The following is a 24,983-nucleotide window of genomic DNA, read 5'->3' on the forward strand; positions in this document are numbered from 1 at the left end:
GCAAGCTACTTAACCTCATCTGTAAAGTATGTTCTACTGCTCCACCTATAAAATGGAGATAACAGTGTCTGCTTCATCAGTTTGTTGTGAGAGATAAGTTAATACATGTCAAATACTCAGAATGGTGCCCAATACCATAGTCAACAAGTATTAAGTATTATTATTACTGAAATACTGGTAGATACAATAGATGTTCTTATTTGGGTCACTAGATAACATATAATCTATTTGCTGATTTTTAAGAGATGTGAAATTGTTCTATGCATTCTTCCAACTCCACAGTGCCACAATTTTTTGACTATTATGTGGTACCAACAATATAAATGAAAAAAGGTACCAAAAATAATCTGGTAAAAAAGTAAAAATAAATGTCATTATGATAAAGGCCAATTTTATCAACATAAAAATAGGATATTTTAAAAGAAAGAACATTTAAGAACTGAATCAATATTTAGTCTATTCACATTTTAACCTAGTTGCACACATTCAACCTATTTACATTTTAAAATAAAGGAAATCTGATTTTGTAAGGAACTTACTAAGAAGTTTGTAGGAGGGGAGACTGTAATTCGATAGTGGAAAAGTCTGCCAGCATTGTTGGTCATAGGACGACAGGGCTTGATGGCCTGAGGGAAGGAACATAAGTGATATTGAAAGTAAATAAGCAAAGTATTTTTACTTAAATTAGACTGTATTTTCTAGCTGCATGTCTAACTAAAGAGGTTCCTTTACCGGCTAGCAGGAAAAAATAGTATTCACTTTACCGTTAATTAGACGAATAAAAAAGGGCTGGCTGGTCCCCAGTATTCAATTCATTTCTTCATGTGCAATAGGACAGTTTGAGACAACATAAAGATCTTTATAGATCTAAATTTATCTTTTTTGGGGGGTAAAATAACACAATAATTGAACTTTGGCTAAACTCCCAATAAACTGGAAAAAAAAAGGGCAGGAAAAATCACCTCCGGGGGACTAGCAGTAGGTTTTAATGGGGGTGGGGGAGATAGTGAAAAGATTAAACATGCTGGTGAAAACAGAAGGGACCAGAAATGAAGACGGGTGAGAGGTGGTGGGACAGGATATCATGGAGCTTAAGTCAGGAAAAGGAAAACTGACAGCAAGCAAAAGCAGCATCAGTGGACTGAACCGTGGGTGTGCTGTGACGGACACAGAGATGCGTGCCCCAGACCATGCACGGCAGGACCGCTGCCCACTAAGGAGAGAAGCATGAAGGCCCAGCCAGCAAAGCTCAAGTCAATGGACAATACTCATTCCTCGGCTGATGGGGCTTTGTTGGGGTTGACTCATAGTTTGATTAATCCCTCTGTCCAATCCTGCTTATACCTTCTTCCTTTCAAAGAAACATCATGCGCCCCAAACTCCACTTTAGCATCTGCTTCTGGAAAATCCAGTGCGGGACAGTTGGTACCAAGAGTGACCCCAAAAAGCAGGAGAGATAAGATGGGGTTTGGGAGAGAAATCACTTACCATGCAACTGGCAATAAAGGCCCCATCATGGGGGTAGGCGGAGCACACAGCCCCTGGCACCGGATGGCACACCTACTGAAACTTTCAAAGACGATGGAATGGGAGGCTGTACCAATGGAAGCCGGTGTTTAAGACTATGAGAGATAGTAGCTCTAATGGCAAGGGATAGATGGCTACTCCACCATATTCCTCAAACTTTAGTTAAATCACCTGAAGGGCTTGCTAAATCTCAGACTGCTTGCTCCCCATCTCCAGAGTCTGACTCAGAAGCTGAAGCAGCTGAGAATCTACATTTCTAACAAGTTCCCAGGTATATGAATTAATCTACAGCAGGGATGGGAACCTACTTTCTGCCAAGGGCCATTTAGATACTTATAACATCATTCTCGGGCCATACAAGATTATCAACTTAAACATTAGCCTGCTATACTTGGTCAAACATTTCATTAACTCACCCCTAATGCCTTGGCAGGGCCAGACCAAATGATTTCATAGTCATCATAAGATCCACAGGCTGGACGTCCCCCACCCCTGCTCTATAGAAGTGAACAGCAGAGGAGAAAGGAAACTGAAAGCCAGATGGGAAAACTAGAGGGTGTGTTGGGACACACAAAGAAGCTCTCACCTGCAGTGAGAGGTCAGAGCAAATCAGGACCGAGCCCAGGGCTTATCAAAGTCAGAGTGGGTGGACCTAAAAGACAATTAACAGCCAACCAAGATAGGTCTGCTATGCCAAAGTCAGGGACCTGAAAACATCCCCACCCCAGTACTGAATCAGTCTCCCCTCCTGGCTGACAGACCTATAATTAGGGTCATTTCCCCGGCACAGCCCAGCTGGAGAGGTGCTGGGAGGAGTTTATGCCTAGAGGGCCTGTAAGCACTAGCCAGCGTGTGCCAGCAGGAGTCTGCACAGGACCGGAGGCTGACAGTGCCCGACCAAAAGGGCCAGAACACACAACTGGTTAAGGAAGACTTTACTGACGTGGGAGCATTCAGGATTCCAGGATGCCAGGAGATGCTGGCAACTCCTTTCTAGGGTGTCTCCTAAAAGCATGAAAAAGTGATGGCCCACACAGAGTAAAGTCAAAATACCAAAACTGCCATGATGGACAGAGGAGGAATGAATCCAAAGATTCAAAGAAGTGGGCACTTTGGAATGGACATAATACCTCTGACTGAAAAAATATACCAGATAATCATATTCTATGGGAAGTACAGAGGACAGGACAGCTACCAGGATCAAAAGGAATGTGCTGGTTCAGGGGTGGCCTTCTGTCATTCAGGCAGTCATTCAGTGTCTGAGAGTGTCTGGGCCTTCTCCAGGTCTGACTAGAGAGGTTATCACAGAGCACAGCTTGCTGACAGCAACCATATGAAAGGACTCTGAAACAAGGGAGGCCAGACAGACGACGGGGCTGTTACAAGCTAGGGTCACACAATTATCATCAGGACCAGCAAGATCGAAGAGGCAGCCCAGGGAATCTGACACACAGTCATGCAAGAGTCAACAGAACATGGTGTCCTTGGGCACAAAACAGATGGGTAGCTGACAAGAATACCAACTTAGTTTGTACCAACAGAAGAAATCAAGAGTGATAACCAAGTGGCTAAAGGGAGGTTGCTCCAATAAGTCATGTTCCTTTGCCCAGTTCCAGACCTGATCAAGTTTTTGAACTGATATCCATTGACTAAAGAGGTGGCCAGTTCCCAGGAAGCCTTGCAACACCATTACAAACAAAAATGTTCATGACAACACTGTCCTTCCCCAAAGAACCTATGGCCATTTACCCAAGTAACAGTACACTAGGGAAAGGGGAAATCCTGACAGTTCAGATGCTGTCGCAGCATCTGAATCAACACTAATTCTCAGACACTGAATGACTGTCCTCATTCCCCAGTAGAGTGGGGGACATGAGGCCAAGGTAGCAAACAAAATCTTCATTGAGGTCCGGCTTACAATAGGTCCACTCTGTTTAAAAATCCACCCAGTGGTCATTGCCCTGGTCCCCAAATGTATCTGGAATTGATGAAACTGCCTAAAAGTATTCAACTTAATCAGTCAAGCATATTTGGAGTGTCCCTGATGGACCAGGGCTGGGGCACAGAGCTAGAACAGTCCATGTGCTACTCAGTGTAGTGGGAACACAGATGAACAAATACAACAGCATTCCCACGTCCCCCAAGGAAAGCAGACATGCACCTTATACACTTTAAAGAGATCGTTTCTCCAGGGTACTTCAGAGCCAATTGTGATAAGAACATAGAAAAAATATTACACCAGTTTTAAAAGAATAAAAACCAACTCAAAGACACTTGGCCTATTTGATGGTTTCCTTGATGATATTCCCCACTCCAAATCCAAACCCAAGTACTTTTCTTCTCCAATTATCAGTACCAGAGACTATTGGGGAATATGAAAAGGCTTTTCAATGGTCTTGTTTCATTTACAGGGGAAAGAATAGCAACGGCACTGTCTACTGCTGGCTTCTCGGTGCATACAAATGTAACAACCCAAAGCCGTTACCTCTTCTCCGGGATAGATGCTGTGTCTAATTCCTGTGCGTCTGGCTTTTGCGCTGCATTTGCAGAGTGGACCATCATTCATCTGTCAGAGACAGAAAGGAATTAGTTTTATTGGGGGCAAGTCCCCACCATGCAAGCTGACGTTCCATGGAATTATGTGGGTTTTAACATCAGGAGTCCTAAAGCTCTGAAGAGGCTGTCACAGTTAGAAAATTACACGGATGATCCAAAACCAATAAAGCTGCACACTGTCCACACTGTCTGGTAAAAGGAAACTGTAAGGCAACGCTTGATCCCCAAGTGATTTGTGCAGCCAAGCAGAAAATATCAGCATCTGCGCATTGCTCGCCCCCATCTTCTCCGACCACTTTTTAGTATGTTCCTTCTATTTCTTATTTCAGGGAAAAAAGGCTCTTCACAAAAGAAAAGCATATTTTATATACTTTGAAGCACATAAAATGCTTTGAAGGTAACCAGATTAAATGTTTTCAAAAGAGAAACATAAAGGTATCTGAAGCATAGAGAAGAAAATGCCTGCTAGAACCAGGAAAACGTTCAACACTAAGCAGGTAAGCCAATGTCTGGTTTTTCACCTGAATTCATTTCACTGCCCTGGACTCTACCCACAGGATTCAATAAGGGAATAATGCCTGAGTGACTTTTGGGTGGAAAGATGACTGCTAAGCATTGGGGAGGAGAGAGTGATAAACAGCTCAGGGTCCATGTACTCAAGGAATATTTATTCTAGGTAAGAAATAGCATACATATAATATGCTTAGTAATTTTAAAGAAAACGGAAAAATTGTCAGTGCAGATGGAGATACCACTGGCTTCAAAGAGACAAACTATCTGAACAGCCGAACAGGACAGGAAAAGCAGACGGTTATGCTACATGAGGCACCAGCATGAGGAACAAAGCGAAGGAAGAAACCCAAGGTGATGTTCCCGGGACATGACAGCCACCTCGATGGAATGGGTCATTTATGTGAGCAAGAAGACCAAACAAGCAGAACTGAGGTTCAAATCTTAAAGGGTCTTAACAGTCATCTCATGACTTTATTTAACATAAACGGCAACACGGAATCAAAAGGAGACCAGAGCATCAGTGTGGAGAATAAGGAAGCTGAATTCCATTTCTCACTCTCTTTGTATTAATAAATACACACACACACACACACACACACACACACACACACACACACACACATATATAACACATTATAACATATATATTTACACAAACACATAAACATATTTCTTTAAAGTTCTAGAAATTTGTGACTCATTGTGTCCAATGACAATATCTCAATACAACTTTGAAAAAAATATTAAAGTGAAAAACTATAACTTTCTTTATCTTTTTGGAAAATCTAAAGCTCCAGGTGGTACATCAGAGAAATAACATTGTTACCTTAAAAAAGACTGGGTAATTATCCCAAGTAACAGCTGGCAAACAGAGATGTGATGGGGTGCCCTCAAGAGTCACAGCACACGCCCAGTGATGGTCACAACTCATGAGGGAAAATGTGGAAGATCACCTCGTGCTCACTGATTTTCAAGGGAGCAGACAGACACCCCGCATTCCTGCCTCTACCAGGGGCTGGGCCCTGACGCAGATCAGCCCTTTTAAGGCTCGGCTGTACCGAGGACACAACACCAGATCTAGTGAACAGAATGGTGAGGCTGCACAGGGTGCTCTGATGGACTAAGAACCCTCAGAAACCAAGGGGCAGGCTCTGGACAGGAGAATAGGCCGTTAAAAAAAACACACACACACTGGGGGGCAGAGAAGTGACTACTGATGGGCATAGGATTTCTTCCAGGGGAGATGAAAATGCACTAAAATTGGATTGTGATGATGGCTGTACAGTCCTGTGAATATCCTAAAAAACATTGAATTGTGCACTTTAAGTGTATAATCTATACAGTATGTGAATTAAAACTCATTGAAGCTATTTAAGAGATCATATGCATGATTAATATATCAAAGTAAGTTTCAAAATGCATGGACAACTGCAAACACTTCTGCTCAATTCCAAGAGAGCAAAAGGCACCACAAAGTGCATTTCTGGCGGGCATTCTAACTATATGAATTCTACTGAGAAAGACAGTTTAGTTAGCCATCCTCTAATAAGAGCCAAAAGAACATTCAATATAGAATGGTATGAATTTATTTCAATTGTAAATTATCTTCTTATAGGTATGTGTTTTATTATGCTTAATAACTTTATATGCATTAGATGCTATTTTTCTTGCGTTGTATATTTGTGAAATACCAATCTCTTATAAAGATACTATTTTGTATTATGTAGTACTTCATAAGAAAACCCTAAGTAGAAATAAAAATATGTCCAGCAATGACATCATTAGCTCAAACATACTTAACGAGGAAGGGAGCTTCCATGGAACTGTGACTATTACTAACTAAGAAATATGAAGTTTTATAGGACTGAAGACATTGTTTATTATATTGCTGTAAGATGCCTTCCAGACGAACTACTTTTAAAAAGACCTACAAGTCCTCTCGCCCTCACTCTACCATTTGTCTCCTTCCGTTTACTGCAAGTTTAATGAGGCAGCGCCATTATCCGGTTCCCTAACCCAGGATTTACCAACGTCGTCAAAAATGATTCAAGGCACAGTTGCTCTGGTGCTTATGCTTTGGAGCCGAACTCTGAGGCTGGAGGAAATGAGCTCTGGAGAATGGCTCACAGCGCCCAGAGGAAAATTCAGTTTCGATACGAGCCGACATGCATCTTCTGGACCTGGAGTCATAAATGTGACGAGTGGTTTGCACCCTTCCCAGCAAGAACATAAAACACATGCGCACCTGGCCTGGGTCATTGTACCAGAGTTCATCGTGAAGCCGGTCGGGATGGGCCTTTTTGCGTTTAATTTCTGCTATGACGTCAAAAACTTCAGAGTCGGAGCTGCTAGAACAGGTGCTGTCCTCATCAGACTCACATTCGGATTCACTGGAACTTTCTAACAGAGGTGAGGGGCAAACACGGAGAGAGGCTGAAGAAATTCACAAGATGGTTACACTCGGAGACTTCCCAATGACCCAAACCTCTCAATGCAAGGACAGTTGTTTATCCTTTCAGCAAATATTTGAGTGCCAAGCACTCTGCTCAGCAATACCATGAAAAGTCATACAGCCCATAATGCTAAGGCACGATCTAGCTGGGAAAGCAAACAAAAGATTTTTACAGAGAAAGGCTTGGTGCCAGAGAATATGCAAGCCACAGTAGCATGGGATTATGTATTTTAAAAGGTGCAGCAATTCAGACAAGAGCAAGTCCCTGATCTGGAAAGGTCACCGGCGGTTTTCTAGAACGGGTGCACACCACCCAGGCACGGAGGTGGGGTGGGTGGCTGAGGAGGAGGCAGCAAGAGGAAAGGAACAGAGGGAACACTGCACGCAAAAGCATGGAGGCGAGAGCACAGGGACACAGGCTGCAGCAAAGGCCTCGCAGAAACATCCTGGGGGTGAGGGTTGAAGGGTCATAACTGCCAGACTGATGGCTCTGAATGCCAGACTCAAGTTTAAATGTTTCTCTCAATAGTAGCAATAAAAGATTTTAGACTTTAAAAGTGACTGGATAAAAACAGACCCAGGATTATGCTTAGTGCGCCAGTCCAAAAAGACAAACACTGTGTGATTTTTCTTATAGGAGGTGCCTAGAGTAGTCAGATTCATAGAGAGAAAGTAGAATGGTCAGTGCCAGGGGCTGGTGGAGGGAGATGGGAGTTGCTGTTTAATGGGAATAGGTTCAGATTAGCAGGATAAAAGGAGTCTAGAGATATGTGAAATGTACTTAACACTACTGAACTGTACTTAAAAATGATTTTGTGCTATGTGTATTTTAGCACAATTAAAAAACAGATCTAGCCAAAACCGGTTTGGCTCAGTGGATAGAGCGTCGGCCTGCGGACTGAAGGGTCCCAGGTTCGATTCCGGTCAAGGGCATGTACCTGGGTTGCGGGCATATCCCCAGTGGGGGATGTGCAGGAGGCAGCTGATCGATGTTTCTCTCTCATCGATGTTTCTAACTCTCTATCTCTCTCCCTTCCTCTCTGTAAAAAATCAATAAAATATATTTAAAAAAAATAAAAAAAAAAAAATAAAAAAAAAAAATAAAAAACAGATCTAGAATTTAGATTAATCCTACAAAAGATTAATGCACAGTAATAAAACCCAACCCCACCCAGGCAGTGTGGCTCAATAGTTGAGCGTCAACCTATGAAGCAGGGGGTCACCGTTAAGATTCCTAGTCAGGGCACATGCCCGGGTTGCAGGCTTGATCCCTGGTTGGGGGGCGTGAAGGAGGCAGCTGGCCAATGATTCTCTCCCATCATTGATGTTTCTATCTCTCTCTCCCTCTCCCTTCCTCTCTCTGAAATCAATAAAAATATTTTTTAAAAACATAACCCAACCCCTACACAGCTGTATTTTCAAGTGTACACCATGAGACCAATGTCATCCCTCTTTTACAGATGACAAAAGGGAGGCAGAGAGAATTAAATCACTTGCAGAAGGTCGCATGTCAGATGGAGGAGAAGGGACTCGAACCCAGGCCAGCCGGGTCAGTGAGTGCTTTTACCCACCATGGACACTGCGTCTCAGCCTGGGAGACACGGTGAAGGTGGCACAGAGAGCCAGAGAACAAAGGAAAACGCATAAGGAATATCTCAGCTGAGCATGGCATTCTGTTAGGGGCCAAGGACACCAAGTGGCAAAAAGCATTTCTATCCTCAAAGATCTTAGCATCTACTTGGAACCTCAGACACTTGATAAAATAGACCACCATATGAGAAAGCTATGGAAAGTGTCTCTGCGAGTAGAGAGATGCCTTCCAGCGGAGCTGGGCTGCAGCTGCACTTGCTCATCAACTCAGGAGCAGCTGACAGTGGGCAGGGCCCCGAGGGGAGGCATGCCTGTCAGAGGCACCACGAACTGAGAACAGGCCCCCGCGATTGGCAGGAGGCTGGACTATACAGTCCCTCTGATTCTAATACTAGACAGTTCTACAAGGGACACAATTATTAGTGTAACTTGCAAATGAGATCTCTTATGTATTCTGCTGCATGTGACTGGGAAAAACTACAAAAAGAAGAAAATTCCATTGGTATGTATTTTGCTGACTATATTTAAGGAAAATAAAATGAGCCCTAGCTTGTTTGGCTCAGTGGATAGAGCATCGGCCTGCGGACTGAAGGGTGCCAGGTTTGATTCTGGTCAAGGACACGTGCCCGGGTTGCGGGCCTCAATCCCCAGTGCGGGGCATGCAGGAGGCAGCAGATCAATGATTCTCTCTCATCACTGATGTTTTTTTCTCTCTCTCTCCTTCTCTCTCCTCTCTGAAATCAATAAAAATGTATTTTAAAAAATAAAAATAAAAATAAATCAATAAAATAAAATGAGAGGGAGGAATTTAATGTAGGATGCCCAAGGACACATCCCAAAAGTCCCGGATGAAGCAGTAATAACAGCACAGGGTCTGGTCTGGTAGCTGCTGACTCACCTAAATCTTCATCCAGCTTTGTCTTGGGAGGCTCCCACGGGGGCCTAGCGGCTTTGGCCTTTTCTTGCCGGTTCCCCAGCTCTTCCTCAAATTTGTCATATAAGTCGCGGAGCCTGCTTGTTCCAACTACAGTAGAATCCCCCTTTGAAAAATAAAGGATCAGTTTTAGAATCTATATTTTAAAAAATCAATATTAGAATCTATATTAAAAAATAGTCTTTCCAAAGAAATGTAAGACCTCACAAATAATCAAAGATTTGTAACAGCAACGTGCCATTTTCAACCCTCAATTTAACAAATAGGTAAAAACAAAATTCCCAATGCTGGGAATTGTGAATCAAACACACATCCATGCTGTCACATGAGGGGGCAGTCTGCCAACATTCACAAACATGAGGGCTCTTTGTCTTTGCCTTTTTGAAATGACAAAGAAAATCATGACCCCCTGATTTCATAATACCTGAAAGTCTGTCTTCCACATTAATCCGATGATCAAAGAGAAATATCCTATATATCCCACACATACTCCGAGACACACACACACACACACACACACACACACACACACACACACACTCCACAAACCACAAACACAGGGTCCTGTACTACAATCCTAGAGGAAGTTTCCCACTTTTCCCTACTCTCTTCCCAGGCTGAAAATCATCTTAAAGGTCCATACTATTGGACATAATTTTCAAAATGTAAGAACCAGACCTTTCAGACGTAAAAAGAAAATTAAAACAAATCCTACAATCTGCAGTATACCCAAAAGGGGGTAATTGCTTTTCCTCATTATGACATTGGTGATGCTGGGACCACACTGGCATTCTCAATACCTCACTGCACCAGCTGACAAGATGCAAAGGCAAATGCTGGGCTCCTGGTCCACCAGCCATCGTTCTATGCTGGAGTTTTAACACACCCTTAAAAAATGTAAGAAAAAATAAAAGTTCTGCCTGTTTAAACTCTCTGAACCTCAGTGCCTACAACTTGGTTGTTTTCCTTTAAGAATAACCCCTATGGCAGCCACTGTCCCCTTCTTCCTTGCTAATAAAACCATGATTTCCTTCAGATTTGGGGCAGAGACCTCCTCATCTCAGGGTAGGTGGGCTGAGCCACAATACCCCCACCCCCAAAGATGTCCCCGTTTTAATCCCCGGAAACTGAATATGTTACCTTACATGGCAGAAAGGACTTTGCAGGTGTGAAAAGGTTACAGATGAGATGGGCAATGTCTAAAGACAGCTTTGGTTAGCACAACTGGGGAGGGGTTCTACTGGCATCTAGTGCGGAGCCCAAAGATGCTGCTCAACATCCTACAATGCACAGGGCAGGCCCCACCAAAAAGAACTATCCAGCACAAAATGCCCATAGTGCCGGGGTTTAGATGCCGGTCTGTAGCTTCTCTGCTGCCTCAGACCTACCACCTGATCCATGGGGTCACTGGAGTAGTAGTTTTCCGAGTGGGTACACCGAATCCACACAGGCTTAAGGAGCTCCTCCTCCTCCTCCTCGTTCTTGTCGGGCGGCGCCTCCTCCAGCTCCTTTTCCTTGATGGAGGTATAATTCTTTTCTTTGCCAGAGCTCTGGCTGTCACTCCATCTGTCTTTTTCTTCCTCCCAACGAGCTCTCTTCTTCTCCCTACTGGGGGAGCGACTTCAAAAGGGGGTGAAGGAGGCTAATTATTAAAGAGGTTCTTCTGCTGTAAAACTATTCTACTTCACTTTGTTCACTTTTCACATAAAATAAAAATGCCATGCCAAACCACCACATTTACTTCTCGTTAAGCCAGCGAACCCCAAACACCAGTCTGGTGGCATCAGAATCACCTGAAGTGACTTGTTTAAAAATACAAATCCCCAGGCCCTACCCCAGATCTACTTACTGATTCACAGTCTCCGGGGGTGGGGCCCAAGAATCTGTATTTTTAATAATCTCCCCAGGTAATTCTGGTGTGCATCCAGCAGGTTCAGGAGCAACTGGCAAACCGTAACTCCTAGAAGAGAAAGATACTTGGGGAATATCTGGAAATGTCTACATACAGGCAGTTCCACATGAGAACGCTAGTTCTGAGTCCTCCACATCCTGCTCTGCTGAGGGAAAAAAGGTTTCGCAAAACATGGTCTGAACTTGGAATAATGTTAGCCTGAGGACCATAATCTAAAAGTGAACCAGTTACATCATCCCTAACCGTCTCTCCGGAATCCCACACGTGGGTATTACTACTTCATGAATCACCACTTTCTCTAATTCTGATCCCCACAAATACTAATATTAACTCAGTTAAAAGGATAAAAACAACTCTATCTCTTTGAATTTCTGGGGTTTAAATTTTGCAAAGACCCAACTTACGGATGTGCTTGAAGGGAGAACCTACAGGATAGATTTTAATTTAAGCCCCAGAAATTTAGGTGGGACCTGTTCTGTGAGCGTTATGCTGGCAGCCTCTGCAGCTCCACTAACAAAGTCACTATTACCCAAGAATGTGTACATCTGGATCAAAGCCACTAATGAACTCTTCCATCAACCCTACCACTAACTTCTAATTTTATGACAGGGAAAGTGTGAGCATGTAGGTGTGTATTCATCGGGGGAAGAGGTGGGTGATTAGAAAGATAATATATACTGAACTTACTAATATAACTTCTAAATATTATAATGCACATCATTTGTTACCAGAAGAAAAAAGTAACTGCAAAGGAAAATGTATATTTGTTCACTGTAAGAAAAAAATTAAGCATTAACAAAATTAAAATCACCCATACTACCACACAGAGATAACCACCATATTTCACAATTGTGTTAAAACGTATAGATATAAGAATATATATAAATATACACAAGCTTCAACCAAAAAAGACCTCTATATATAGCAGCAGTCGCCAACTTTTCAGACCACCGACCACCAGTGGTCCGCGGACCACCAGTGGGCGACTGCTACTCTACAGCCTGTCCTTCTCACTCATTGGTAAATCAAAGCCTTTCTATTTCAATACATCTACATCTGAACCACTTAATAAATGCATATTATTATTTCATATGCATATACCATAATTTAACAAATCTGAGTACAATCATTTAGGTTGTCACCATTTTTTTGCCATTGTAAACAATGCTACCATGAACACACTTGTGTTCTCTGCACACTTGTCAGATTGCTTCACACTAAGAGTGTGTGTGCACTCTTCTCAAGGCTTCTCTACAGGTAGATAGTACCAGGTTAGACCACCATCAACACCGTATTGAGTTCCCATTTCCACACACCCTGTCAACATGATTGTTTTTAATCTTGCCATTCTGATGACAAAAGTATCTCATTAAACCTAACTTGCTAATTTTTATCACTACTAAAATTACACATTACTTGTTCACTTCTTTCATGAACCTCCCAGTCATATGCTTTGACAATATTTTTAAAATTAGGATTGTAGTCCTTTTATTTATTGACTTTTTTATTAAGATTATCACCATTCTTCTGTCTTATGTAATTAACCTTTCTCAGTTTTTTGTTTTCCTTTTAAATTCCAACTGCCTATTGCTACCTATAACTTTCATTTGGCCAAATCTAGAGACTTTTAAACTTATGCTTCCTCCTTAGTGTTATGCTTACAATCCTTTCCCATCTCAAGGTTAAGTAAATATTTTATATTTTCTTCAGTTACTTATAACACTTAATTTTTTAACTTCATCCTTTTATGATATATGGCATAAATTTCAGTTTTTCCCTCCAAATGGCTTGCCAATTGTCCCCACATCAGTTTTTCCTCTGATTTGAAAAAACAATTTTATGATAGATGTAAATGTTTATATATATTTAACTGTTGCTCAGTATTAGTTTCATTGATCTATTTACATCCACATCAAATTGCTTTTACGCTTTTGTGTTTATAGGACATTTAATACTACTAAAGCTACATTCTCATTTTTTTCCTTATTCTCATTTCTATTCCAAATAATCTATAATAATAAAAGCATAATATGCTAATTTGACCGGACGTCCTTCCGGATGAAGTAAGGGCTGCGAGGGAAGCCCGGGTCCCGGGTGCCAGAGGGAAGCCAGTGCCGTCAGCCGGGGAAGGAAGGCCTACTCTTGCACGAATTTCGTGCATTGGGCCTCTAGTGACTCATAAAGTTCTAAAACCCATACTTCAACTGGTTACATTAAAATTATAGATTTTGAAGAAAACTGGTATTCTTCCACCTCCACTATGGAAATATGGCATATCCTCCCCTCTTTTATATTACTTCTTTGTCATCAGCTACTTATGTTTCCTTCCCATTGTTCTATATAATTTTTAAAGTTTTATTAAGATATTTAATTTTAATTAGTATAAAGTTTCTATAGTGAATCTACATTTTTTTCATTACTTTCTAAGTAGGTTTTCCTGGTTTATGTAGGAAGGCTATTAATTTCAGTATTTTTTTTTATAAATAACTGTCAACCTAAGTGCGTTAATCCTCATTGTTTCTTCACTGATCCACTTGAATTTTCCTGATACACCAATAGCTAATAATGGCAATGTAACTCCCGGTCGTGTGGTTCTGTTTGTTTTAGGTGCTTCCTGTGAGCCTGACACTCTGCTAAGCACTTTACTGACACTCACATTTAATCCTTACAAGAAAGCTATGAGGCAGATATGCACATCCCTCCAGAGGAAACAGAATTAGGAATTATGTCACTTGTCCAATATCACAAAGCTAGTAAGTAGTAAATGCTAACATGGTTGCTTGGCACAGACATTTTGACATGTATTAAAAATCCTGCCAAATGTTTACTATGATCAGGAAACACAGGTAAAAGGCAGCCTCATCCCCTCCCCTTTAGGCAGGTATACTGGATGATGGATGGTCAGGGTTGACTACTATAAACATCAATTAGGACTCGTTTTTCTTTCTTTTTTTTTTTTTAATAGGACATCTTTTTTAGGTGTCTCAGGCATTCCAAATTTCAAAATCCAAATTTGAAACTGTTTCTTAACAATATATTATATTATAAACTATGGTAACTTTTCCTCCTTTACAGTATTTACATCTCTAGTTTTTTTTCTCACCTACTGCATTGGTGAGAACTAAGAGAATCCATGTCTGTTGTCTCCACAAGTTTCTGGGCACTGGAGAAGAAACCACTAGACTGAAGAGATTTCCATACTCGACACTAAAAATCATCAACCTCAAATGGGTCCCCAATGGTTTCCACCAACACAGTATCTTGGCTTTTTTCTACCCTTACCTCTTCCCTCATCTGTTCTGCAGGTCCTTTCTCACCAAACAAACTCTTCCTGGTTAATCTCATTTAATCCATGGCAAGTAGTTTTTCCATCTGGGATCTCTTTTCTGAATTTTACACCTATGTATCCAATTTACTACCACACAATTCCATTTGGTTGTCTCACAAATTCTTAACTACATATATCCAGGACTGAACTCATCCTCTTGCCTTTCTTAGTATTCCCCACCCTCAATGGGGAACATCAGATCTCACTGAGTCTTCTTCCCCCAGGATCAGTTACCAAGTCCTACTGACTCTATCTCAAAAATACCTCTACCGCTCCCCATTACTACTGTCATTGCCCAGGTCTAGGCACAATTATTTCTTTCTGAATTACTACAAACACCTTCTAAAGTCATTCATTCCAGGCTTGATCTTCAGAGAGCATTTCTCGACACTGTGACCTTCACACATGCTCTTTTCTCTTCCCCCTTTCATAGTACATCCCTACGCATGCTTTAGGTATCAGTAAAATGTCCATCTCTCTATGACTACTCTAGACTGAGTTTTTCACCACAGCATTCCCAGAGCAACATGTACTTGATCTATAAAAAGCACTTCTCACAGCACTTAATCTTCTGATTCCTGTAAAGTGGGATCTGTTGTTAACTATATCACTTGCACCAGTACAATACCCGGGAGACACAGTAATGTAAGTATTTCATTTGCTTGTGGATTAAGTTATACAATGTTAGGCAACAGCAATAGGCACTGGAGCCTTGCCTTTTTTCTAACTTGTATGGGAAAGCCTGTAAGGTTTCAATAAGCCTGTAAGGTTATTTTGAGATGGTGATGACAATGTTCATCATGAAATAACGTCCTCTATCATATTAAATAAGTCTGCTTATATTCCTAGTTTACTGAAGTTTATACTCATAATCGATGCTCATTTTATTTGAAATATCTAATAGGCAGGTACTGAAAAAAATCTATTGATTAGGACACAAAAATTTAGTTACAGATTTCCTAATACTAACCCATCTATCCATGCAATCTCAGAATACATTCTCAGTTATTTTAACACACTACTGGAAACAATTTGCTAATCTACTACTCAGATTTTCATGTCCATATTCATAGGTGAGACTGTGTTTTAGTTTTCTTTTCATTGGTTAAGTTTTGCCATCTGGGTTTTCCTGATATCACAGCCTGAATTGAGCTTTCTTTCCATATTCTTCCGAGTTCTAGAACAGTTTAAAACTTATTAGTAGGTGGTACAAATTCCATTCTTTCAATGTTTTTCATAGTTATTGGTCTATTAAAATTTTCTGCTTCTTGTGTGAAGTTTGTAATTTTTGTTTTCATAGAAATCAACCCATCACATCCATGTTTCTAAAGTTTTCAAATAAAGTTTCTAACTTATGTCAATGTGTTGTAAATTTTAAATCTCCTTTATTCCTATCATGATATATTCTCTCTTACCTAATGCAATGTATTTCTTTTCTTGATTTGCCACTTTTTAAATTGTATGACCTTTCAAAGTCTTGCATCTGTTTACAAATAGTTATAGTGCTACAGTTCTGTTTTCTATTTCAATAATCTCTTTTATCTTTAAACTAGAGGCCTGGTGCACAAATTTAATCGAGGTGGGGAGGGTCAATAGGGGGCAGGGCAGGCTGGGAGGAGGGGCCGCGGGTGGGGCCCAGATCAGGCTGGTTGGCTGCCACAGTGCGCATCATAACCACTGGTCGTTCTGGTCGTTCCGCTGTTCTGGTCTCTGGGCTTTTGTATATATAGATCCTTTTTTTCTACTTTTCTTGTACTCTACCAATTTTTAGAGCCAAATGATCAGGCAATAATTATATAAATACGCAGTTACCATTTACTTGGCATTAATTTTGGGTCCAGTTCTAGTGTTTACATGTATTATCTCAAAGACCCCCACCACTCAAGGCATTTATAAGTATCCTTACTTCAGATAGATACTGAAGCTTAAAAAGATAAATCAATTCACTAACATAGCTGGGAGAAGTAATAATTGACCCCAAATCTGCCGGACCCCAGTGTTATTCTTAATTACCATTATATAAGACCATGCATTTTACTTCTCTGTATAGAATTAATTACATTCTGCAAGTTTTAGTTTATAACATCTCAATCCCATTTTTCTAAATAAAGTGTGAGTGGAGTTTTGCTTTTTTCTGTAACAAGTAAATTTTAAAACATAATTATGAATTTCCAAGGTGTAGTTTTTTTAAAAAAAACTGCATTATTAATGCACAGTTTTATAGCAATTGACGTCAGAAAAAGTGGTCCATATAATTACTAATTTATCAAGATTACCCTTGTGCATAATCAATACATCTTGAAAGTAAAGTTTTTAAGTCAGTGGCTGCGTTAGCTTTCCACAGGGCATTCTGGAAGACTCTTGGGCTATTTTGGAGACGTGGCTGATACCTTGCATAAGCACAAAATCTGAATTCAAGGAGATACTCCTATGACTTCTTTCAGCGTGAACTCCTTGCTTACCTTCCAGGTCTCTTATACTCTTTTTTGTAGGACCTTTCCAGAGATGGTGATCTTCGGCTGTCCCGGTGCCTGGGTCTCTCCCGTTCCCGCTCTCTTAAAGGAATTAATACACAGAGCTGTTTTCAACAGAAAGACTAAAAAACACCACCTCTTTTCACTGAATTCATCTTCTAAATCAATGGCCCTTACCTAAGAATTTTTCAGGCATTATTCTCTATGGGACATTTTTATTCATCCTTCATTTATTAGAGAACAAAGGAGCTGTTCACTTTACAGAAGTTAACTGACTTGGACATTTTTTTGCTGTTTTCTTTACAGAAAGAAGTCAACCCTGACGCAAAGCAAGAAAGGGAATTTCATCATAATCTTCTCTAGAGACCTTCCAACCAGCCAATCCTTAGTTATTAACCTACAGGGAAAACTTAAAAGAATTCTACTGCCCATTGATTTCTAGGAAACTCTCAATTTCAGCCATCAAGTAAATGTAAATCAAAGCTTTGGTAGTAAGCATTAGAACTCGGTTCTATGACGAAAGAGCTCTGAACCCTTACAGGTTATCAGCCTGAGTTGTACTTGTAGCGATCACTAATGCCATGAGTCTGTACGTCACTGTACCTTTAAATGCAATTTTCATCAGCAAAAAACTCTCGATGGAGACCATGAGTTTAATATAAAAATAGGAGGGATTTTAAAACCTTCCAATGTAAAACTAGACAAATTTAATAATAATAATAATAACTTCTGAGTCTATTTAATAAGTACAATGATCTGGAACAAAAATCGGAACTCTAGTGTGTTTGAATCAGAACTAAATCGAAGGAAACTAATCACATGATCTCAGAATAAATAATTTAAAAAATGCTGTGTTAGCCTGAATACAGCAAATGACTATAAAAATGTCTGAACTAAAAAATATCCCCCAATAGCCAATAGAAGTGCAAATACTTTGAAACTGAGACTCATAAAACTGATAAAGATCGGTCACTACTTAGATATAAAAAACTAAAATTGTGTTTTTACTTACAGATCACCCCCTCCTTGCCTGGCCAGTGTGGCTCAGTGATTGAGTGTTGACCTATGAACCAGGAGATCACGGTTCAATTCCCAATCAGGGCACATGCCCAGGTTGCGGGCTTGATGCCCAAGTGGCGGGCTTGATCCCTAGTGTGAGACGTGCAGGAGGCAGCCAATCAATGATTCTCTCTCATCACTAATGTTTCTCTCTCTCTCTCTCTCTGAAATGAATAAAAATATTTTTTAAATCACCCCCTCCACAAGGAAGCCTCCTTTGAATAATGTACTCTGACGCATACATAAGACTCAGGTATACACCAGCTATCCAAAATAAAGTAGCCAGAGCTTGGGAATCTACATACTTTATCAGATACCCTTCTAAAAGTCCAGTTTATTTTTAGGCAATTAATCCAACATGTGAGCAGTACCACATGACAAAGATATAATCTGTAGTGGTATGGCTGCTAAAAAGAATAATTTAAATTACCTATATTTCCAAATAAAAACTCTATTTAGAAGATATTCCTAATTTTTTTTTTTTTTTTTTGGTTTTTTAACATCTAGGCAACAGAATTTTGCACTCAAGAACAGCACTGCTGATGACTGCTACCTGTGTGGGTATAAATTGAAAAGACCGATTTGGATATAAATCACCTTAGAAAACACAATATGATGAACACCTTTAAAGCAAGAAAAACAATGTTAAGGTTACTGTTCTCAAGACTCGTCCTTGTTTGAGAGCACGAAGGTATCCCTTAGGTGCAGAACACTAACTCTCCACCGGCGGCACGCAACAGGACAGCTATGGGGTTACCGCTCTGTAGCACCACGCACGATGGGAAGCCACACACCATCCTCACCACGCTGCACCCAGCAAGGTCAGTGTGCCGTGTCAGCAGCTGTTTCTCTTCCCATTCCCCACAGCCACCCTGACCTTTCCCAACAAGTACATATATTCACTTCCTCACAAACCTTCTCTAGCAATAGTTTGCCTAAAACAACCTTGTAATTACTGTTCAACCACATTTCGGAGGAGAAAAAGAAGGAAAGTGGAATTTGAAAAGGGACAGATTCACTTACCCCAAGAAGTAAGGGGAGAGGTGGTCAGAGGACAGGCTATAGAATTTGCATAAACTGAGCACAAGCTAATGCATCAATGTGTGAAGCTTTGGTTTTCTCCAGTATACTACCAGAAGTTACCCTGGGACTTCACGTGCCCCATGTGTATTTCACAGAAGCATCCCATATGAGACAGATGACTGATCCCCTGCCGAAAGCCCCAAAGGGAGCCGGTTATAATGTGACTGTGACGCCAAGGTGGCTCCAGGGCAAACATCTCAAGTACAACATCATATAAAACAACTCCAATACAAATAAAGCCATTTAGAAAGATGAGCTAACCGCCTAAACAGTCCTTCATAGCAAAGGAGTTATGGTTTAGGATAATGTAGAATAACAGTATGCTTTTGGCACTTCATTTCACTTATTGATAGACCCCTCAGTTTATAAGACATCTGAGTTTCTTCAAACACATGACTCCAATTTAAGCCTGGATGGAAAATTTTAGGATTTTACATCAGAGCCCTAAAAACTCAGATCTAACTTAAGTCCAAAACAGAAAAACAAATGCAACCTAGAATATTGAAGTTTGCAGGAAAATGCCTCCACAGCAACAGGATTATTAACAATCATACTGAACTCTGAAGCAAACTCTCTCCAGTTTAGATTTGTATCATAAAACTACTAGTGGCCCGGTGCACAAAATTCGTGCACGGAGGAGGGGTGTGTTCCTCAGCCTGGCCTGCACCCTCTCCAATCTGGGACCCCTCGAAGGATGTCCTACTGCCAGTTTACAGGGATCGGGCCTAAACCAGCAGTCGGACATCCCTCTCACAATCCGGGACTGCTGGCTCCTAACCGCTCACCTGCCTGCCTGCCTGATTGCCCCTAACCACTCTGCCTGCTGGCCTGCTCGCCCCCAACTGCCCCCCGCCGCCAGCCTTCTTGCCCCCAAATGCCCCCCCGCCAGCTTGATCACCCCCAATTGCCCACCGTGCCAGCCTGCTCACCCCCAACTGGCCCCCCTGCTGGCCTGCTTGCCCCCACCCTCTCTCCCCACTGGACTGCTCACCCCCAACTGCCCCCCTGCTGGCCTGCTCACTCCAAACTGCCCCCTCCTGCTGTCCTGATCACCTCCAATTGACCCCCACTGATGGCCTGCTTACCCCCAACTGGCCCCCCTGCTGGTCTGCTTACCCCCAACGGCCCTACCCCCTACCAGCCTGATCACCCACAACTGCCCTCTTGCCCTCCCCTCTTGGCCTCTAATTGCCTCTACCTCAGCCCCTCCACATGGCTTTGTCCAGAAGAACATCCGGAAGGTCTCCTGGAAGGTCTCCCAATCTAATTAGCATATTACCCTTTTATTAGTATAGATAAAGTATGGGCAAAGGACCTAAATAGACACTTTTGGAAAAGGGACATACAGAAGGCCAAGAGACATATGAAAACATGCTCAAAGTCACGAATCATCCGAGAGATGCAAATCAAAAAGACAATGCGGTACCATCTCACACCTGTTACAATGGCTATCATCAACAAATCAACAAATGAAAAGTGCTGGTGAGGATGCAGAGAAAAAGGAACCCTCGTGTACTGCTGGTGGGAATGCAGACTGGTGCAGCCACTGTGGAGAACAGTATGAGTTTCCTTAAAAAGTTAAAAATGGAACTCCCATTTGACCCAGTGAACCCACTTCTAGGAATATATCCCAAGAAACTAGAAACACTAATTAGAAAGGATATATGCACCCCTATGTTCATAGAAGCACAATTTACAATAGCTAAGATTTGAAAACAGCCTAAGTGCCCATCAGCAGATGAGTGGATTAAAAAACTGTGGTACATCTACACAATAGAATACTACCCTGCCGTAAAAAAGAAAGAACTCTTACCATTCTCAACAGATAGACATTCTCAATGGATGGACATGGAGAACATTATGCTACACAAAATAAGCCAGTCAAAGAAAGATAAATATCACATGATCTCACTCATTTATGAAATATAATCAACAACATAAACTGATGAACAAATAGATCCAGAGACAGAGAAGCATCAAACAGACCATAAAACCTCGAAGGGAAGGCAAGGGAGAGAGGAGGGTGTAAGACATCAACTAAAGGACAGTATGCATGCATATAAGCATAACAAATGGACACAGACAGTAGAGGGGGTGAGGGCATGCACTGAGGGGTGGGAGTGGCCAGGGAGAGATCAATGGCGGAAAAAGGAAACATATGCAATACTTTAAACAATAAAGAATTTTTAAAAAACAACCTATAAAATACACTATCCCAGGCCTCTACTAACTAGTCCATCACAGAATAATTAAGAACAAAATTGACCAGAAATAGTAACTCACACTGAAAAGACTTAACAGACGACCGACTCTCAAATCCATCATCTCCACAGGAAACACATTCCCTTCACCCTCCCACTGGCATCAGGGAAAAGCAACAACACATCACCACTTACTGGCAAAATGTTCAATCAGAATCACACCGACAGCCATGAGAAAAATGTGGAAACCGAGAGGTGCACTGAGGGCCCAGGAGCTGAGACCAGCTCCCTACAATCCCATACCGAGAAGTGAACTGGTGTGCTGAGCTCAAACGTGTGCAGCACAGAAGGTCCACAAGACAACCAAGGTAAACACGCCACAGGGGACAGAGGGAGAAGCACTGTTATCAGCTTGACAAGTGGAAACCTCAAATCTTTATCGATATAAAGAGTTCACTGAAAGTACAAGTAAGCATTAATACAATCATTACCTGTCTGTTTTTATTTTTCCACCTAAACCAAGAGTTCTCAGACTTTTGGGATAACAGACTCACACCACCTCTTGAGAATCTGGTGTAAGGTACTGATTTACTTACAGAAAAAAAAAAATAATACACATAAAATTCTACATATAACTTCAGAGCATTTCTAGGACGCCATCTATGGATCCGTTTCAGCACACCTGCTGAAAACCTTATTCTCTTGGATATACAGGTATTTGGTCTTTTGAAAAAAGGAAATGTAACCTGGAATGGAACAGTATTTTTTAAATACAATTTTCTTCAGTATGAATTTGTTTTAGTGCAACAAAAGTGGGTTAAAGCTATTCTGAAAACTCTAACTTTGATAATGGATAATATAAGCTCATTTTATAAAGAAACAGATCAAGAAGGCAGCAAGGTACAATAAACTTCCATTTACCCTAAAAATCAGAAAGCAAGTTCTGCTCGTTAACTAGTTTAATTCTTAATTGGTAATATAGGCAGATCATCAATTCCGAAGGAATGCAAGTACCGTATTCTGAGATGATGCTTTTGAACATAACTAAATATAATGCAAAAAAAATATATGGTTTCTCATTGGATCATCATTAAAATGTCAACTGTATTATGCAGAGTAATCAGCTTACATCCACTGAAAGGAATCTACATTAATAATTTTGGAATGCTTTTCAAAAGTGGCTTTTTCTGACATCAATTTCTTTACTTGTCAGTTGTTCCTTCCTCTTTAAAACAGCCCAAAACAAGCTTTATTTCCTTTCATACATCGAAATGCACTGCAGGATCTTTTTGGTCTGGTTTGCCGATAAGCAGAAACGGCGTCTGTATGGGCCTCTTCAGTTCATTAAAAAGCACGTGTTTTACCTGCTCCGCTCATAGCTGCGGTGGCGAGATGGCGTTCTGCCGCGGTCATAATCGGATCTGTAGCGACTGTCTGCTCTTCTCCTGTCGGGACTTCGGCCTCGCTCCCGCCGGTCCAGGGACCGATGCCTCTCCCCTCGCCCGTGACTGTGATCCCGGTGCCGGTGATCATCATAGTGCTTGAGCCTTTCCGGGGACCTCCTCTCACTGGGGGCCTTTGGGAGTGGGTATGGAGGGAGATGCCTAAAATGTGGGCTGCTGTTGTTATTAGCACTGGGTGGGAAAGAACTGGGGCTGTTCTGGAAGCTATTAAAGTTGGGAGGCGGGAAATTGTGGTGCGAATACCCAGGAGGGTACTGATAATTGACCTGCTGGGGCATGACCGGAGGGGGTGGGGGATGGGGCATGGAAGGAGGGGGCATCATGTAGGGGTACGTGCCCTGCCCAGGAGGTGCTCCGGAGACTGGGGGGTTGTTAGGACAGGGCATCGGAGGCGGCATGGGGGGAAAACAGGGAGGTACGGGGAAGGGGGGCCTCATCTGGTGGTTGGGGAAGGGGGGCCGGATGGGGCAGGGGGGAAGGGGACCTTGTGCTGATGGAGGCATGGGTGGAGGGAAGGGTACAAAATCCGGTCTCGGAGGCAGAAAATTGGGGGCTGGAGAGTTTGAGAAGCTGGTGGAAGGAGCACTTGGCGGCTCATATTGATATTGCACAGGAGGCTGCTGCGGGTGAAGCAGCCTTAAATTCTGAGGCCTGAAGGCTGGTGCTGAGGGTCTGGCTCCATGTCCTCCTCGCCCTCGGGGACACCCTCGTCCTGGGTGGAATGACATTCTATGACTTGTTGGAGGAAAGAAAAGGGGAAAAGGGGAAAAAAAAAAAACACCTCACTATGGAAACAGGGTTGCACAAATGCCTGAACAGCTTCAAGAGCAACTGACAGGCCCCTTAGGCCACTGGCATATTCCACCCACCAACACTGAGTTCTCCATAATATCTGACACTCCGCATGGCTCGTAAACTTCTCTCCCTCTGTCTCAGCCACCAAACCCACTGCCGGGGTCACTCCCTGGGCCATGTCACTCCCTAAAGACACTCCACTTCCAAATGATGAATTCAACATCCCACTATTCAACCACGTGCTACCACGTCCTTTCTTAAGTTCCCCCAATACTTGACCTCACCATGCCCTCCCGTCAGCACACCCCACGTTTTCTATATCTGTACCAGCATCTTCCTGTCTTCACCTTCTTTCCCACTCAGCAAAGACTCTGCAAATTCAACGCAACATGTCCTGAAAGGTATTTATGATCTTCCCCTCCAAGACACCACCACATGCTCCTCCCATGCACTTCCTATCTCAACAGATACCATTCAGGTTCTAGGTACTTTCACCTTTATCATCTCTGCCATAGATATCTCTGCCACAAACATTTTCACTGCACAGTTCATTGGCCTCAAGGCAACTTTTCCACAGAAATGATAACATGTAGTCCAAAGTTAGCGTACTTTCTACAAGTTGGTTCTCTGGCGAGTCAGTCCTTCCAACTAAGAGCTGGGTATTAATGGCTGGCCTACAGCCCTAGCTGCTGGTGCATGTAGCTAGCAGGTGACGGAACCAGGGTTTGGCGGGCAAGGTGACTGCTCCAGAGGTTATTTATTACTCCAGGGACTATTACACACGGTTTGCTCACGGCCCTTCTCTTCCTGGGACCGCTGCACAATGTAACATCACTGCCAGTCAAGAGTAGGTCACACAAACCTGACCACGGCAGCAGCAAGTGTCTCAAGATCATCGAGAGCTATTTTAACTGTGTAGGTTGTACCTAACCAAGCACTTGTCTTCAGTCCACGAGAAATATGGGTTCAACTCTAGTCACTCCTTCATATGCTCCTATCGATGAGTCCCCAGCAGTGCCCGTCGATAGCTAAATGCTTATTGACAACGGATTTTAATAACATCCCAGGACAGTGTCCTCAACATAAGCAAAGTCAC

General features: G+C 42.0%; 1 protein-coding gene across 11 annotated transcripts in view; it reads right to left on the bottom strand.

Annotated features, from left to right (window-relative positions):
- The window catches only part of DROSHA (drosha ribonuclease III), a 107,082-nt gene that overhangs the window by 78,413 nt on the left and 3,686 nt on the right, over window positions 1-24,983 (bottom strand). For 4 of the 11 annotated variants that reach the window (XR_004967544.1, XR_004967545.1, XM_036309102.1 and 1 more), the window contains exons 4-11: window positions 22,994-23,827; window positions 17,275-17,367; window positions 11,422-11,532; window positions 10,961-11,192; window positions 9,537-9,678; window positions 6,842-7,029; window positions 4,013-4,093; window positions 540-626 (exon numbers count right to left, since the gene is read on the bottom strand). Coding sequence is in view for 9 of the 11 variants with exons in the window: in XM_036309102.1 (XP_036164995.1) it covers window positions 540-626; window positions 4,013-4,093; window positions 6,842-7,029; window positions 9,537-9,678; window positions 10,961-11,192; window positions 11,422-11,532; window positions 17,275-17,367; window positions 22,994-23,827 (1,768 nt within the window). In the remaining 2 variants the exon portion in view is untranslated. The remainder of the gene's footprint in view (window positions 1-539; window positions 627-4,012; window positions 4,094-6,841; window positions 7,030-9,536; window positions 9,679-10,960; window positions 11,193-11,421; window positions 11,533-17,274; window positions 17,368-22,993; window positions 23,828-24,983) is intronic. The other 7 variants (XM_036309101.1, XM_036309103.1, XM_036309105.1 and 4 more) reach the window with 7 other exon arrangements.

The sequence above is a fragment of the Myotis myotis genome, unplaced genomic scaffold (genome assembly GCF_014108235.1).
Source record: "Myotis myotis isolate mMyoMyo1 unplaced genomic scaffold, mMyoMyo1.p scaffold_m19_p_5, whole genome shotgun sequence".
In the NCBI taxonomy this organism is placed as follows: Eukaryota; Metazoa; Chordata; class Mammalia; order Chiroptera; family Vespertilionidae; genus Myotis; species Myotis myotis.